Source organism: Gobio gobio (assembly GCF_949357685.1).
Source record: "Gobio gobio genome assembly, chromosome: 10".
Lineage (NCBI taxonomy): Eukaryota > Metazoa > Chordata > Actinopteri > Cypriniformes > Gobionidae > Gobio > Gobio gobio.
The window spans coordinates 48,232,698-48,250,062 of NC_137116.1; the positions used below are offsets into that span (position 1 = coordinate 48,232,698).

At 39.6% G+C, this 17,365-nt stretch overlaps 1 protein-coding gene across 1 annotated transcript in view; it reads right to left on the reverse strand.

Moving 5' to 3' along the window:
- Window positions 1-17,365, reverse strand: part of cacna1ea (calcium channel, voltage-dependent, R type, alpha 1E subunit a) — a gene marked incomplete at its 5' end in the record, with an annotated part of 151,052 nt that overhangs the window by 30,656 nt on the left and 103,031 nt on the right. The window contains 11 exons of the mRNA XM_079827079.1: window positions 1,284-2,114; window positions 7,133-7,224; window positions 7,311-7,378; window positions 9,589-9,706; window positions 10,229-10,298; window positions 11,463-11,594; window positions 11,729-11,841; window positions 13,733-13,845; window positions 13,942-14,151; window positions 14,351-14,440; window positions 17,196-17,249. Coding sequence (XP_079683205.1) covers window positions 1,284-2,114; window positions 7,133-7,224; window positions 7,311-7,378; window positions 9,589-9,706; window positions 10,229-10,298; window positions 11,463-11,594; window positions 11,729-11,841; window positions 13,733-13,845; window positions 13,942-14,151; window positions 14,351-14,440; window positions 17,196-17,249 — 1,891 coding nt within the window. The remainder of the gene's footprint in view (window positions 1-1,283; window positions 2,115-7,132; window positions 7,225-7,310; window positions 7,379-9,588; window positions 9,707-10,228; window positions 10,299-11,462; window positions 11,595-11,728; window positions 11,842-13,732; window positions 13,846-13,941; window positions 14,152-14,350; window positions 14,441-17,195; window positions 17,250-17,365) is intronic.

A 17,365-nucleotide genomic window follows, 5' to 3' on the forward strand; every position in this document is an offset into this window, starting at 1 on the left:
TCAGATGTGCTTGTCATTGTCTAATGCCTGGGTGTTCAAACTCGGTCCTGGAGGGCCACTGTCCTGCAGAGTTTAGCTCCAACTTAACTCAACACACCTGCCAGGAAGTTTCTAGTGTGCTAGTAATACCTTGATTAGCTGGCTAAGGTGTGTTTAACTGGGGTCAGAGCCAAACTCTGCAGGACAGTGGCCCTCCAGGAGCAGGACTGGACACCCCTGGGCTAATTGCTACAATGCTCAATGCTGTGAAAACACATTGATGTCCTCCAACCAATACGCCCGTATAGGTCGTTTGACACTTCCCTGAAATACAACCCATACGAACGTTTACTAAAGTTGCGCCCAAGTTGCAACAACAGGACACTTTCATTTTAATACATTGTACCCTTTTATCTACATCATAATTTGGGTTTTGTGTAGCTCAATTGGTAGAGCATTGTGTTATACAACACAATGCGATCGTGGGTTCGATCCCAGGGAACGCACATGCTCATAAAGTGTATATGCACAATAAATCACTTTCCAATGCGTCTGCCAAATGCATAAATGGAAATGAATTTTGCTAAATGCAAATAGGACAAATGGCGGGTAAGGGGCCGTGTAAAAAGTCCACACATTGCATTTAAATTAACACTCATTTTGATTGGTAAAGCGGTCATACATCATTTCTTTAAATACGTAAATATAGGTCATAACAAGGTGCTTGCAAAAACGACCTATAGAGGAGGACAGTCTCCTCTGTAAATAGAAACCTTTGACATTCTTCTTAGAGAGCTCACACAAATACACACAGGACCGATTGAAAACAGCCGCCACTGGTATCATTACATACTTAAAGTTTCAGTACTGACTTGGTACCGATATACTGCCACTTTTGACAACACTGCAAACAAACAAGCCTGAATGAAGAAAAGTATAGGATTATGTTTGATAATGCTTTCACACTTTTCATGAAAAGTAAGCACTTCATTTTAGAAATTCTCAATTTAAAATGTTAGAAAACAGACTAGGGCCATTAGTCTGGAAACAGAAACATTTTCTTTTTTCCATGCTTTTCCAGACCTGGAAAATACTAAAATCAAATTTCATACTTTTCTAAACTGTGTAGGAACCCTGTGACATTCACGTCTGTTCCTCAACATTGTGCAACAATTGCATGCAATTTATTTCTTTAAAAAAAATTGTGCTGACCCTAAACTTTTAAATTGTTGTGTATATAATTTATACATTTATATAAATCAAAACAGGGCATATAAAACAAAACTAATACTTAAACAAATCACCTCTGTTCAAGCACTCTGCCATCTGAACTGATCTCTCCATCATTCTTTGATTCCTTTTTATCTCCCTCATTCCCTGGTCTTTGTTCTCTACTGTCAACACCGCCATCTCCCTGTTGTGTCTCTTTGCCCCTGGCATCTGTGTGAGATTCACGGTGGCGTGGGCGTCGGGGTCTGGGCCCCATATCAGCGGTCAGCGTGTCCCCCATCACAGGAGGCCTGTACTTACGGACTGCCCGCTGCCGCCTGTTCCCATTCAGTCTAGGGCAATGGTTGTTGATGTCTAGAGTGCCCTCGGGTGAGGTCTTTGATTCAGATGGCTCTGTTAGGGGTAGATTCAGTGTCACTGGGGGTTCAGGAAGGGATACGTCTGCAGGCATTGGTGGCTCCGGTATTGGAATAGCTAAAGGGGGTTCGGGGATAGAAATGGACAGAGATTGTTCATCCACAGGCATGTCCATAGGCATGGGTGGCTCTAAGGTAGCCTCCGGCATGGTGGTGGTTGTAGTGGTCTCGATGTCTCTGAGCTTGCTGTCAGATGGAGATATCCCAGTGGTCCGGTTGTGAAGGCAGCCAGGTGGTCCATCTTGCTCTTCACTCGGGCTGCTGAACAGGATCTCACGGCTGGACATCTGCCTGTGGCGGCGCAGTTGGCTGGTCCTCTGCTCCCAAACTGACATGGTCAACCTCCTCCTTCTCTCTCTCCTGGACATGAAAGAGTTAGAGGCATTGAGTGGACGAGCATCAGCCAGACTCTCTGAATCCTCGAAGGAGTAGGCCGCACGGCTCCGGTGAATTGCACGCTTCCTGTACAGGTAGGGCCTCCTCCTCCTCCTGAGGAAAAAAAGAGAGGACACTCAATGATAATGGGTGGCAAAAGAAATATTTCAACAACCATGCCACAACAATCATTTACATTACCTTATCAATAATTAGCAGTACAAAACCCTTTCTACCCTTCTGAAAAGACTAGCTCAGTCCAGTGGTTCTCAGTTGGTTTCGCTTTAGGACTCAATATTACATTGGACATCAAGTGAGACCTAAATAAATGTTTAGCATAAAAAAAATAAGCAAAATGATAATATGATGAATAAATGAACATTAATTGATTGGTTTATTGGTATATATATTAATTTCTTAGCTTCCAAGAAATGTTTATTTGAAATAACCAAAAACATCCTTAAAATCAAACAATGAAAAATATTTCATTGTATTACCATGAGCTGTTTAGGCCCAACAATATGCAAAGTCAACAGATATTACAGCTGAATTCATAGTTTTCAGTCACGTGACTGTCGCGGAGCGCTGGAGGGCAAAACCACGATAGAACGGCATTAAACTGCAGCACAAGCCTGTCAAATTTCCATCTTAAAACAAAAATATGTGAACAAGATGCATGTTCTGCTTATCATCCGTATACAGCTAATCATCCATAACTTATCCGGGCCAGGTCGTGGGGGCAACAGTCTAAGCAGAGATGCCCAGACTTCCTTCTCCCTAGACACTTCCTCCAGCTCTTCCGGGGGAATACTTAGGCTCTCCCAGGCCAGCCTGGAGACATAATCCCTCCAGTGTGTCCTAGGTCTTCCCCGGGGGTCTCCTCCCGGTGGGACGTGCCCGGAACATCTCCCTGGGAAGGCGTCCAGGAGGCATCCGAAATAGATGCCCGAGCAACCTCAGCTGGCTCCTCTCGATGTGGAGGAGCAATGGCTCTACTCTGAGCTCCTCCCGAGTGACAGAGCTTCTCACCCTATCTCTAAGGGAGCGCCCAGCCACCCTGCAGAGAAAGCTCATTTTGGCCGCCTGTATCCGGGATCTTGTCCTTTCGGTCATGACCCACAGCTCATGACCATAGGTGAGAGTAGGAACGTAGATCAACCAGTAAATCGAGAGCTTCGCCTTACAGCTCAGCTCCTTCTTCACCACGACAGACCGGTACATCAACCGCATTACTGCAGAAGCAGCACAGGCGGAGGGTACAACAGACAACAGGCTAAAGCATCCTTATTTGTGCAACCCACCCTTAAAGTGCCGTAATGTACTAAAACAATGATATTAAAAGATCATATTCAGTTTACATCTTTTTTATGATGCATACTATATACAGGCGAGCAGATGTGCCCAGAATATGAATGCAATGCTTTTTCTTTATAACTCTTAACGATAAACCTTGTGTTGCACTAATATTGTTCATCTGTAGTATATAGTGTTCATCTGCTTTCCTGTACAAAGTATGAATAATCAATAAGGTATATATTGAATTTGGTCTTTTAATATCACTGTCTTACTGCATTAATACTGACTACAAACCTGGTAAAAAATGACTGGCGGGCACCGGAGGATAGCCTTGTTTTGCCCTCCAGGTGGGTATTCCTATAAGCGTGTGACGTTACGTGAAAACTATGAATAGCAAAATGTACTCTTAGTTTAAAATTATCTTTACAGTTTGAATGTTTGGTTTCAAAATGTAACGATGGTCTCCTGCTCTTGGCAGCCAATAATTAATTGCACAAAACACACCTTCCACCAAGTTGAGAACCACTGGCTTAGAACATTGAATTAAAAGCTGGTTCACCAAGAAATTTATATCGGCTAATTAAGAAATGTATAAGGGGACTGGCATTGAAAAAAACAACATCAACAACATCATGATGGTGTCCAGGTGGTCTAGTCAGCAGGGTAGCTGAACATGAGAACTAAAGTATTGCTATTATTGCTATTAAAAAGTACTTTGCAACTCATGGTAGAAAGGGTCCTTTAATTCTGTTTTAGTGACTTTGTGTTTTTGTGTGACTGGAATTCATGGTCCAGCTTGTTAAGACGGCAGAGATGGAAAACAACTGGATAGAGTTGCGATATAAAAGTGAATAACGAAACAGCGAAACTGGAAATAGAGTTGATTCAGAATGGAGAGAGAAAAAAGAGTGAAATATCATTGCAGGAAATTGACAAATCAAATCCAACCAAAGATTAGAGTTGAAAATGTGAAATCAGACATTTGATAAAGATGGCAGAACAGAAAGCTTCACCCAGATTAATAAATTAGGTGGTGCTGAATGTTAAAATTGAAATAAACAGACTATTACTTACTGGCACTTGTACTCTTGTGAGGTCCGTGTAATCAATGAGCGATTGGTTGAAAACAAGACATTAGTGCTTTTGAGAACAGGGACAAAACAAGCCAAGCATCACAGCCCAAAAAGTTAATTGACAAAAATCCAGACAAAATAGTATTTCAATGCTCTATTATAGCCATTAAAAAGGTGTTTTTTTTATTTTTACATTTAACATTTATACTATTGTTGATAATAAATTAAAGTTAAACAAAGTTTTTGTTTTGGGCTATGTAACAAGGCAGCAAAGCGTAACATGACAAACATGATGGTAGATATATTAGAAGCAACAAATACAGTATTCTGGAACATTTTGAAATGCTGAGACAGTAAGAAACATGGCACAGATATAAGACATATATAAATGGGATTCATATGCATAAGCACACAATATCAGAAAGAGAGAGCACCCTGATTTATTTAGTAGTCAACTAGTCATACATATGCATTTCCCAGGTATGACGTCCATAATTGTCATGCTAACGGAAGACATGCATTCATTTCTCAGTTCTCGTCAAGCACTTTCGGACATGCTACAACAGCCTCTGTTTAGTTTTAAAGTAAACATGCAAAATCCAAATGCCACAGGCCACAATTTCCAGTCTGAGTTCACTGACAACCAGCTCTCACATTATCTCCCAAAATGCAGTAGAGAAGAGACCCTGTGGTATTCACATCATACCGATTTGTTCTGACAAAGGCATGGCCTCCATTGCTTCATACAGAGTGTTTTTTGTATGGTTTTGTTTTCAGTAATTGTCCAGCAAACATTAAAGTCGTATTTCTTATTGCTCAATAATGACAAAAAGCCTCTTTTCTATACAATAACACTCACCACAAACATTTGTTATTAGTTATTGCAAATTGTGAGCATGCCCAAAATAATAAAAAAATATAAATGTATATATATTACAACAAATGTTTACACAGGGTCCAAATATAACACGTGCCATGCACCAAATACAAATAAGAACTTGCATTTGTGTAAAATTTGCCAATGGCCAGTAACTATAAGAAATAATGTATTATATTCCAATTCAATTCAGACATAAGTGAATGTCTTTAAATCAAAAATATACAAACTATCTACTAAAAATATCTGACACGATTCATGTGTCTTCTAAAAACTTTAATCTCAATGGGAAACTTTCCATGAGAATTGTATCTACAAGGCTGGGATTAACTCTTTTTCTCTAGAACTCCATGTGGTGACACATGAAGCCACAAAATGACAGAGATGGAAACTGACTCATCGTGTACATGATGCTGTGAGTGCCACAAGATGCTGTTTGTGCTATTTGCCACTAATAGGCAATGAAAACAGCTAAATAAATCAATTGTCAAAAGGACAATATATATACACACATATTCATGACTGTTAAGAAATATGTAACTATTATTTTTTCTCATATTACTCGCCATAGGCAGGTGTAGCAAAAAGTTAATTTTGGATCCTGCTTTTACATTTCTTGACTGAAAACTTCATTCTGGCTTAACTTTTCACCCTTTCTAGTCGCAGCACATATTGCTACTGGGTTCAGAAAGAACCCTGTATAGTATCACCTCCAGCATGAAACAACATGTTTGTAGAGGTGAATCCATGCTTACAAGAACTTCAACTTCTTGATATACTCACTCAAATAAGCATCAGCAAATCAAACTCACTCAAGTCATATGTATTAAATGTAGTTATACAAGTTAAATGTATTATGCTATCAATGAAAAGCAAATGTGCAAAAGTGAGCTTCTAAAGTATCTATGATCAATCAAGAGATGTAAAGGTAATTGGATTATAACGTCGGGGACGCATGTCATTCCATCTTGCACATGCTCATCTCCAGGAGTCTGACATCACATCCATGCAGTGTTAAGTTCCCAAAATCACAGAAAGATGCATCTGTGTGTGAGCTCCAGTTTCACCCTTTTTAGACATCTGATTCAATTAATATGTCTTGAGATTAAGGCTAGCTGGATGCCTCTTATGTTCTTGAAAATGAAATAACATATGAATACATATCTTGGCTGACCAATGTAAAGGCATTAAAACTCTGTAATTTTCCTTTTGATGTGAACAAAATAGTCTCTATGACAACAGAATAGACTCATCCCTGCAAAGACTGGGAAGCTTGCCGGTTGCTATGACAACTTGCTGTTGATTTTGAGGCAAATTATTGTGCTTTGAGAATAAAGAGCCCCAAAAATCCCTACGCAATCAACCGAAAGAACATTGTGTACAACCCTCAACAATGGGAAACAAAGTTGTATTGGTCTCAAGTAACTGCCTCTTGCATACTAGCTGGAAAAGCAAAGCCCTCAAAGTCCTAATACTTGTTTCTAAATTACTCTCATTCAGCAAAAATTTGCAGCCCACCGCTGAATCAATTCAAACTGGTTCAGACTAACTTGGGTTAAGGTTTTAGATATTTTAGCTCAACAACTGTGTAACATTTGATTTGAAGGGTACAGACTGAAAGAAATATCTGTAGAAGCAAAAACTTCACTGGCAAACGTATAGCAATGTGCCTGTAGAGTCTAGAATCTAGCAAGTGCATCTAAGTCAATTTGGCCAGGTATTGAAGTCCTACAGGTATATTTTGGCAGATGTGCCAATTTAGATATCTCCGGAACCCCACTAAAAATATCCCAGACATAAGACTGGTGTTAGTAGTGTTAGTTGGTACATTAGCATCTCTGTGAGAGGGCGAATGCAGCAGGCAAGGATGTACTTGGTTCACTTACTCTGAGCACATGAAAGAGGACATGGGCCCAACCTCCTTGGCTTTCTGCAGGGCATGTTTTTGATTAAACGCCTCTTCCTCCTCCTCTTCATCCTTCGGAACAGAAAGGCATCATTCATTATTCAACTGCCTTACAAATCCTTTAACATATAAAGCTAAAAGAATCATGCTGGATATACCTTTGTGAGCTCCTGCGCATTGGCCAAATTGTCAACAGCGATAGCCAAGAAGACGTTGAGTAGTGTATCTGACAATTTTGTCATGGATTTTTTGCAGCAATAACCACCAAAACTAAGAAGAATATATTTAAACCAGCATATTATAATACCAGCAGAGACTTTAAAGTTAAAATGCACTAATCTTGGTTGGAGAGTTTAAGAAACCAAGCTTAGTTCTGTCATGACAACTCTCAGAGAGATAGGTATGGTAATGGATGTGGCAATGTGACTGTATTGGTCTTGACGGAATAGATCTGCTTCGCTGCTGCTGTTGATTATTGCTGCTGCAGAGCAAGTACAGAGACTTGCTACTGCCAATACATTCACAGACATGCTGCTGTGAGCAAGTAAGACATGTTGCTGCAGCACATACACTCAACTAAAGGATTATTAGGAACACCATACTAATAATGTGTTTGACCCCCTTTCGCCTTCAGAACTTCCTTAATTCTACGTGGCATTGATTCAACAAGGTGCTGAAAGCATTCTTTAGAAATGTTGGCCCATATTGAAAGGATAGCATCTTGTAGTTGATGGAGATTTGTGGGATGCACATCGAGAGCACGAAGCTCCCGTTCCACTACATCCCAAAGATGCGCTATTGGGTTGAGATCTGGTGACTGTGGGGGGCATTTTAGTACAGTGAACTCATTGTCATGTTCAAGAAACCAATTTGAAATTATTCAAGCTTTGTGACATGGTGCATTATCCTGCTGGAAGTAGCCATCAGAGGATGGGTACATGGTGGTCATAAAGGGATGGACATTGTCAGAAACAATGCTCAGGTAGGCCGTGGCATTTAAACGATGCCCAATTGGCACTAAGGGGCCTAAAGTGTGCCAAGAAAACATCCCCCACACCATTACACCACCACCACCAGCCTGCACAGTGGTAACAAGGCATGACGGATCCATGTTCTCATTCTGTTTACGCCAAATTCTGACTCTACCATCTGAATGTCTCAACAGAAATCGAGACTCATCAGACCAGGCAACATTTTTCCAGTCTTCAACTGTCCAATTTTGGTGAGCTCGTACAAATTGTAGCCTCTTTTTTCCTATTTGTAGTGGAGATGAGCGGTACCCGGTGGGGTCTTCTGCTGTTGTAGCCCATCCGCCTCAAGGTTGTGCATGTTGTGGCTTCACAAATGCTTTGCTGCATACCTCGGTTGTGACGAGTGGTTATTTCAGTCAAAGTTGCTCTTCTATCAGCTTGAATCAGTTGGCCCATTCTCCTCTGACCTCTAGCATCAACAAGGCATTTTCGACCAAAGGACTGCCGCATACTGGATGTTTTTCCCTTTTCACACCATTCTTTGTAAACCCTAGAAATGGTTGTGAGTGAAAATCCCAGTAACTGAGCAGATTGTGAAATACTCAGACCGGCCCGTCTGGCACCAACAACCATGCCACGCTCAAAATTGCTAAAATCACCTTTCTTTCCCATTCTGACATTCAGTTTGGAGTTCAGGAGATTGTCTTGACCAGGACCACACCCCTAAATGCATTGAAGCAACTGCCATGTGATTGGTTGATTAGATAATTGCATTAATGAGAAACTGAACAGGTGTTCCTAATAATCCTTTAGGTGAGTGTATAACATACATGGAATAACCCCTGTAGCAGATCTATACAGGTGGAGCTGGGGAAGGTGGACAGTTTCTGAAAGCGCACTGCAGACTGCTAACAGCAAACAATGCAAAGTATTTCAAGCCCATTGGCAGCTGATGCTACAGCAACAAATCAGCTGCGATATGTAGACAACAATGTGATCGCTATAAATTGAGGCAAGGACCTATCAGCCTGCGCCATCTAGAGTTTCATGACAGAACTTGTATAATGTAAGGTGAAAAGCAGAGCAAGTTACACTTTGATTAAAGACCACGAAGGAAATTGTAGGTGACAAATCTTGCACAGTAAGAACAGGAATGTGTGTTGAGAAAGTTAACAACCCAACTTTGATTTCATGTAGACTTAAAAATTGACCTTCAGGCCTTTAGGGAAACCCTGAAGAACATCAAATTATATTTTTTCAACGATAACCCCCCAGAAAGCATAAGTGAAACAGCTCTGAAACTGTTCAAATTAAATCACAGCCACATCTTCAATTTTCAAAAGCTTTTAACATTTGTTCACGGTCATTGAGTAAATTTAATACTGTACATGCCACACACCAGATAGTGTAGAATATATACAAGATTTTGCTGGTGACGGATAGAGAAAGAATAAATGAAGGATACAATTTCCAAACAAAGTCAGAACAATGAAGTAGATAGATGACCACATCCCCGACTTCACTCCTCCTTGAGAGCGGATGCCATTGTACATGACTTCATTCCAGTCCTCGCCAGTGAGAATCTGGAAACACAATGAACTTATTCCAGGCCCACATGGCATCTGTGCCTGAGTAACTCGACAGAAAGCTCCTCAAATTTTCACACAATAAATTCTTCCCTGTGCATGTTTGTTTATGAAATATTTTGACTAATTTGATAATCCTTTCAGCTACCAATAAGTGGTGTTCCAAGAACACATTTGACCACATTTAGATCCATTTGTCAAAATTACACTTATTTTCCAATAAAACTGCCACATAAACAAAATCTACACATTTTGCTTAAGCCTAATTTCAGGGTATTTTTTCTGTGCTGGACTACTGTATATTTATGCATTTTCATCATTAATAAAGGGATTCTGATCTGGATTCAGATCCTGTTTTGCGACTAAGTAGGTTTTTGTTCTTGCTCTGTTCTAAATGTCCTCTTTATCTGTGCAATTAAATCTTGGTCTAATTAATTAGCCTTCCTTCTAAGCTATTTTTCACTAAGAAACATCCGGAGACATGCATTATAGTCAGATTACAACTGGATGGAATCTTACTTGAAACACTGTCATGATGGCTGCTGGAAAAGTGTCAAAATTAGTTGGTGTGTAGTCTTCAAAAATGAACCTATGGAGAGAAAAAAAAGAAAGAAAGAAAGAAAATGTGACATGTGTGCAAGCCATTTTATTCAACATGTGTCTGACCAGGTTACTGAATTATAGATTATTTGCTTTTCACCTACTGGAGAGCCTGATCTATTTTCTATTGTCTTGCTACACCTGTCACACAGGGTTATGGTTCCACTTTAAGCATTACATTTTAGCATGAAATCTGTTGGCATGTTTAATATGGTGGACTGAACACTTGAGTCGTTGACTCAGGAGCGAAGCAAGCTCGGGATTTTATATTGTTATTGCATATGACATAATGGGCAGCTCATAACTAGGGATGTTCCTGAAGCCGAATACCTTATTCGAAAAGGCACAGATAATGGCTTCAAAACAAATAACGAATAATAGGAAACATATTCTGCAGACACAGTCACTCCTCGTGTTTGCTATATAACAGGTGAGCCAGTGGATAGCACGATATTATACATAACCCACTAAAATCACTATGCAATAATGAGTGTGAAGTGAATGAGTGTAAACTCTATGAATAAAATAGCCGCATTGCTGTCTCTACGTGGTGTGCGCCTCCAGTAATATCAACTAAAATACTACATCATACATATTTTCTAATATGTAATATATCTATTTAAATCTTTTAAACCTTGTACAATATGATACACTAATGAATGAAATGAGCACAGCACAGTTGCAAATCAAATGTTGCCATGTTGCCGTCTCTGCGCATCTATTTATTAATCAATATCGGGATAGTTCCCAAGGGCGGGACTTGAACTCAGGTCGCCCGCAGCAAAACCGCGCTACATGTCAGAGCACTGCCTACGAGACTATAGGCTCTGACAATTAGAAGATATTTAAAGAAAGGTTGTAATTATAATTAAAAAAATAAATATTTTATCAGTTATACAAGGCATGTTTGTTAAACGATAACTATGAAAAACCGACTTCCCAATTAATTTTACGGACTTCTGGTTAATGACTCGCCCACTTCCAGTTTGAATAATTTGGAGATTGTTACAGATACAAATACAGACATTGATACTGGCTCTGCTGCACAGCCCTACACAAAACTACAGGTGTAGCATTCAGATATTTTCAGTCATAAGTCCACATTTTAAACTGTCTACAGAGGTTGTCTGTGCTCAGACTGGTAAGATATTACCTTCCACCAAAGAGCTGCATGCCCAGAAGTGCAAAGACCACAATGAAGAGGAAAAGCAGGAAGAGCAAACTGATAATGGACTTCATGGAGTTCATCAGAGACACAACCAAGTTCCTCAGGGATGCCCAGTACCTTAACAACACATAAATGCAGCATCTCAAGTTCAACATGGGAACATCCAGAACTGAGCAAAGTCAATAAACAGATTATTGCCTCTGGAAGAGGCAAATCCAAAGGGCTGTGATTTCAGGTAAGCTTGCACTTACTTGGTGACCTTGAAAATTCTCAACAACCGCAAGGCACGCAGAACGCTGATTCCAAAGGATGTGCCAGGTCTGAAGAACCCCCAGAGCACCTCAAAAATGCTGCCTACTATCACCTGGAAGGAATTCAGGAATTTCACCACTTCGAAATAGGGCCAATGACATGCAAATATACTGTCTAAAAGGTGCAGTCACATTAGCAAAATTCCTTAAAGGGTTAGTTCACCCGAAAATTATGTCATTAATTACTCACCCTCATGTCGTTCAACACCCGTGAGAATTCGGAACACAAATTAAGATATTTTTGTTGAAAGCTGATGGCTGAGAAAGGCCTCAGATAGGCCTCCATTGGCATTCAATACATTTACACTCCCAAGACCCATAAAAGGCACTTAAAACGTCGTTACAAAGTCCATCTCACCACAGTGGCTCTACAATAATTTTACAAAGCGACGACAATAGTTTTTGTGCGCAAAAAAAAGATCAAAATAACGACTTTATTCACCTCTTCTTGTCTTCCGTGTGTGCCTCCACGACGCATGCGCGAGAATATGACGTAGCGCCGGCGTTCGAGAATCCAATGAAATGCACACTTTAGCCCCATTTTGAGCACTACGGCGAGACCTAAAGCACGATCAATGTAGAATTCAACAGCTTAGACACGCGTGTCTTCCTCTGCTTGTAAACAAATCGCTTCTGGGTCATGTGTCCGAACGCCGGATCTGCGTAATATTCTCGCGCATGCGTCTTGGAGGCATACACAGAAGACAAGAACAAGTTGGATAAAGGCGTTATTTAGATTTTTTTTGTGCACAAAAACTATTGTCGTCGCATCGTAAAATTATTGTAGAGCCACTGTGGTGAGATGGACTTTGTAACGACGTTTTTAGTGCCTTTTATGGGTCTTGGGAGTGTAAATGTACTGAATGCCAATGGAGGCCTATCTGAAGCCTTTCTCAGCCATCAGCTTTCAACAAAAATATCTTCATTTGTGTTCCGAAGGTGAACGGAGGTCTTACAGGTAATTAATTAGGTGAGTAATTAATGACATCATTTTCATTTTTGGGTGAACTAACCCTTTAAAAAGGGCCATTGTCTGTTGTCAATAGTGTAGCAATGTATGGAGCACAACTCACACAGAAGTCACTTTCAAACCAAGATGCCTCCTGATAGTTCATGCGATGATTCTGTGAGATCAACCTGAACCCCCTGCCAAAACTGCATGGGCAAACCTTTCGCCCTCACGTAAAATTCCTGAACGCACGGATTACTATTGAAATTCACCAGCTGTAAAATGGTAAATGTGACTGCACCTTAAACACTTGTTTATATTCTACTCTCTTAATTTATTATATATGTACACATATCTTGTTTTGTTTGTTTTACAAATTAATTGAATATCAATTCATCAGATTTATTTAATTCATTGTTGGTTACATTTAATAAAGTCAAGACCTCTGATGTGGCTCATACAGACATTTAAATAATTCAATAAGTCACTTAAAACTAATTAAATTATTGACTTAAAACCAGCTACTTTTCATGTTAACTGTATGTTAGATGATATTTGATCACACAAGTTTTATAGTTGTCAAACAGAAAGCTGTAATGGGATATGTGCTCATGGAAGCGGCCAGCTACAAATGTTCTGATTAAATTAAAGATTAGCTAACAGAGAATCATTATATATTAAGTGGCACAGTCCAGAACTAAAAATGAATATGAATTAAATAAAGCAACATATTGATATTCAGTGCTGGGTCCTCAAATTTACATTGTGCCTCCAGTGGCAAGGCATAACTTCAAAATAGATCAAATAAGATCTACAGTTTCATCTGATCTTTTTTATTTGCATGTCTTTTATGTTTCTTAATAATAATAAAAACATTTTGAACACTCATTTTTGGAGTCACCACCTTGATCCTCTTTGACACACTCTTTGACACCCTGTTGTGCTACCTTCATTTCAAAGAAGATTATGGGAAGGAAGACAGAAAATGCACTTACTCCACAATCAAAGCAGTTGAAGGATGAGTGGAAATAGAGTCTGGGCCCGAGTCCATACATCTTCAGAAACATCTCAGTGAGAAACAGACCCAGAAACAGGAACTCTGCATAGTCTGCAATAGAAAGGAACCACTTTAAAGTTATGACTTTTGATCATGTATGACAGCATATGCATAGTGAGAAAAGTTTCATTTTGCTTGTGGTCTTACAGAGAAGACTAGACAACCACGGAGGCTGTTTGTGATGCACGATGGCTACACAGAGAGTGTTGAGGGCCACCAGACCCAGAACGGTCCAGTAGAAGGTGTGAGTCTTCACCATACGGCGAATGGAGATCCGTAGCATGCGTTCTTTCCGTTGGAAATAGGATGTTGGTCCTCGTTTAGCACTGCGTATGCTGACTCTGTTCAATGGCATCCCTGATGAACAAAACAAATGTACAAAAAGCAAAACAACTTAAAACCACTTTTGTACACTTCTTGAATGAATTAGGTTATTATTTCAGTTCTATATGAATTTAATCTGAAAGTTGACACACCGGTAAATATGCACCTTATTTTGAGGGCAGGGCATCATCTAGACAGGATATGAAGGTGAGTTGGGGAGGAAGCCACTCACCTACAGACGAGATGTCAGCATATTGTTCCTCTGGAGCTCTCCGAACATCATCCACCCCTCTTCTCTTTATGGTGGTGGCTCTTTTTAGCACTGAGAACAGAAGTACAAAATGTATCTTATGATTAGGCACTGACATGTATCTTATGACAGGCACTGATTTTGCTGTGCATGCAGAATTTTTGCTTTCAGTGCCGACAGAAAAACTAAATTTTGCTAGAAACATGTTGCACCAAGCCAGGTTAGTACACGATAGGGCTGGGCGATATGGCCAAAAAATTATCACGATAAGATTTTTCATATCAGTTGATATTGAGAACTATCACGATAAATGTCAAATCTTTATTTCTTTCAAGTTTAAATAAACATCTTTAGAAAAATGTATTTCTTCATTTCTGCATGTTCTAACGGGTGATAGTTTGTGTTGCCTGACTTTTATGACGTGTATCTATTATTATGCGTTTTGTCTCTTAGAAATGCACATTTGACAGTAGCTTGATTCTGGATGCAGATGTACATTTACAGTAGCATATGTAAAAACTTTAAACACTGTTTGAGTTAGGACTTATTATTCTTTTAGATCATGATATCCATAGGTAACACCACACATGCATATAGTACCTCACTACCATGGCAAAATTTAACTAGATGTTTTCCGGTGGGCCGCTGTACAATGTGGACCGGCTAGTTAGTGTTACTACAGTAAATCCATGGTAAAGGATGATTTGTAGATTGAAATGCCTTCTAACTAGATGATGGCACAATGTTTCTCATGTTTGTCATTGCTGTTGAGAATGTCAGTGCTGTAAAATCACAGAGACAGTCGTGTTCTTTGCTGAATTCAAACACTTCTCACTGGATCTCACAGCGCTGTTTAGTGCTTGTGTAATCGCGACCAGTCAGCGAGTAAATGTATCTGCTCTAGTAAGCTTGCGCTTCACTGCCGTTAGTGCCGAGCGGATAAATGGTTTGTGTGCCGTGTTCAAATGAGTAGCTCTCTTTCATTCCGCTTTTGGGGCAAAAACATTATATTGAACATTTATCGAACTTTTGTTATAATCGCATCGAGGCAAATTATTTTGCGATAATTATCCTCATTAATTTTATGGCTTGGTCCTAGCACACGATATGACAAATGTACAGACATCACTCTGTTATAATCTATCATTTTGTTCCTAAGATTTTATAGAATATAATTTAATCAAATCATCTAGTCTACTAGTCTGCACTAAAGAATTAATTGAACGGCAAATAATGCGGCATGTTTTATTTTGCTGTTGTCAAGGCAACGATGAAGTAAATACACATCCCTGCAATTACCTTTTATTTTTTAAAACTCTCTTCAGAGTGTCATCCGGATACCTACTGCTGTCAAACCCCATATACAAAGATCTCAGTCTCTCCTGAGCCTCTAAAAATGGTTTTCCATACAGGGACAAGGGTTTTAAGACAATTGTCTTAAATGGTATGATGGGACTATTACACTAACAGAAGAACAGCAGGGGCATTGAAATAGGAGTTCACCATGGTAACAGCCTGTTTTCCATTCACTCAGCCTCTGGGAAGCTGTCAATCACCATTTAATAAAAAAAAAAAACTATTTTGATTCTGGGGAAAACCCGTCGCCTTATGCAGGGTTCGGATGTGATGCAGTAGGTTTTCACTTCACAGATGTATGCCATGAGCAGGATCATGGATTTTTGTTTATTGTGACATAAGTCTAATGAATAAACCCTGTGTCACTTTATAGGACCAGAAAGGTTTTACACACCAGATTGAATAAATGCCTGCACAGGCCCTGTTTGGTAAACCCGCATCTGCCCGACCCGTTATACGACAGCAGCACTAACTTAATTCCATACCCGACCCAACCCGTTTCACATAAAGATTGCAAACCGAACTGCAACTGCATTAAATTTACAACGTCAGTTGTTTTTTTTATGTAACACAAGCAATCAAACCAACATTAGGCATTTAGATTTTTGAGGTATTTAAGAAAAATATGCAGCCCAACATGATAATAACTAACAGAAAAAAAGATGAGAATGTGTCATGTAAACAATACAAAACGTTTGCCTACATCATGTGAACAATCTGCCCATACGGACTATTTTGAACAAATGTGCATAAATCACACCATAGGGTATACAGATGCTTAGAGGTCTCCATAAATTAAAAGGACACAAAAACCCAAATATGAGCCTTTACTGTCATATAATGTTCAGCAGAATCACTCTGCATTTAAATACGGTTGTCTCTCCTGAAGCTCTGCAGTGTGTACGTGGCCATTGGTCATCTTCAGCATGAAAAAAATATTTTATTCAAATTGTGAATAGATTATATACAGAAAAGCGAGCAAAGAGAGCTCCGTTTATGACTGAAGCTGTCAATCACTTCAGGTGCAGCGTAATTGGCTACAATGCTCAACGCTGCAAATCACGTTGTAATTTGAAAACTTTGACGGTCTTCAGACTAAAGAGCATGAACACAAATAAGCATGGGACTGTTTGAAAGCAGCTGCCTATCAGTGGGTACCGAATTGAGTCGAAATAGTCTTGGACCTGCAGTCCGCCCATGCCTATTAATTCCCGACCTGCACCACACATGACAACGTAAATCTTATTCCCCCCATTACATCAAATATTAGCATTTCACCTGCCCTTGTGCAGGACTCTGATAAATTATGAAATCTGGAACAGAGAGAATGCATATTTACTAGGGTGTACTAGTGTTCACTGTGCTAGGGTTTTCAAAATAATCACATGACCCTGACACATAATGAAGAACTGCATCCCACAACCTACGTGGGAAAATGAGAGAGAAAAACAACAGAGGTCAAACATCTCACCATCTAAAGCAGAAGGTCCTGAATTCTTGCTCTCCTCTGCAAGCATAACCTCCTCTGCAAAATAAAAAATGAATGTAAATTTGAAACAAGTTGTGCACACAATACATTCTTAACATTTAGGGTCATTCAAAATATAATTTAATCCTGAATATTAAAAGTTAAACAAAGAA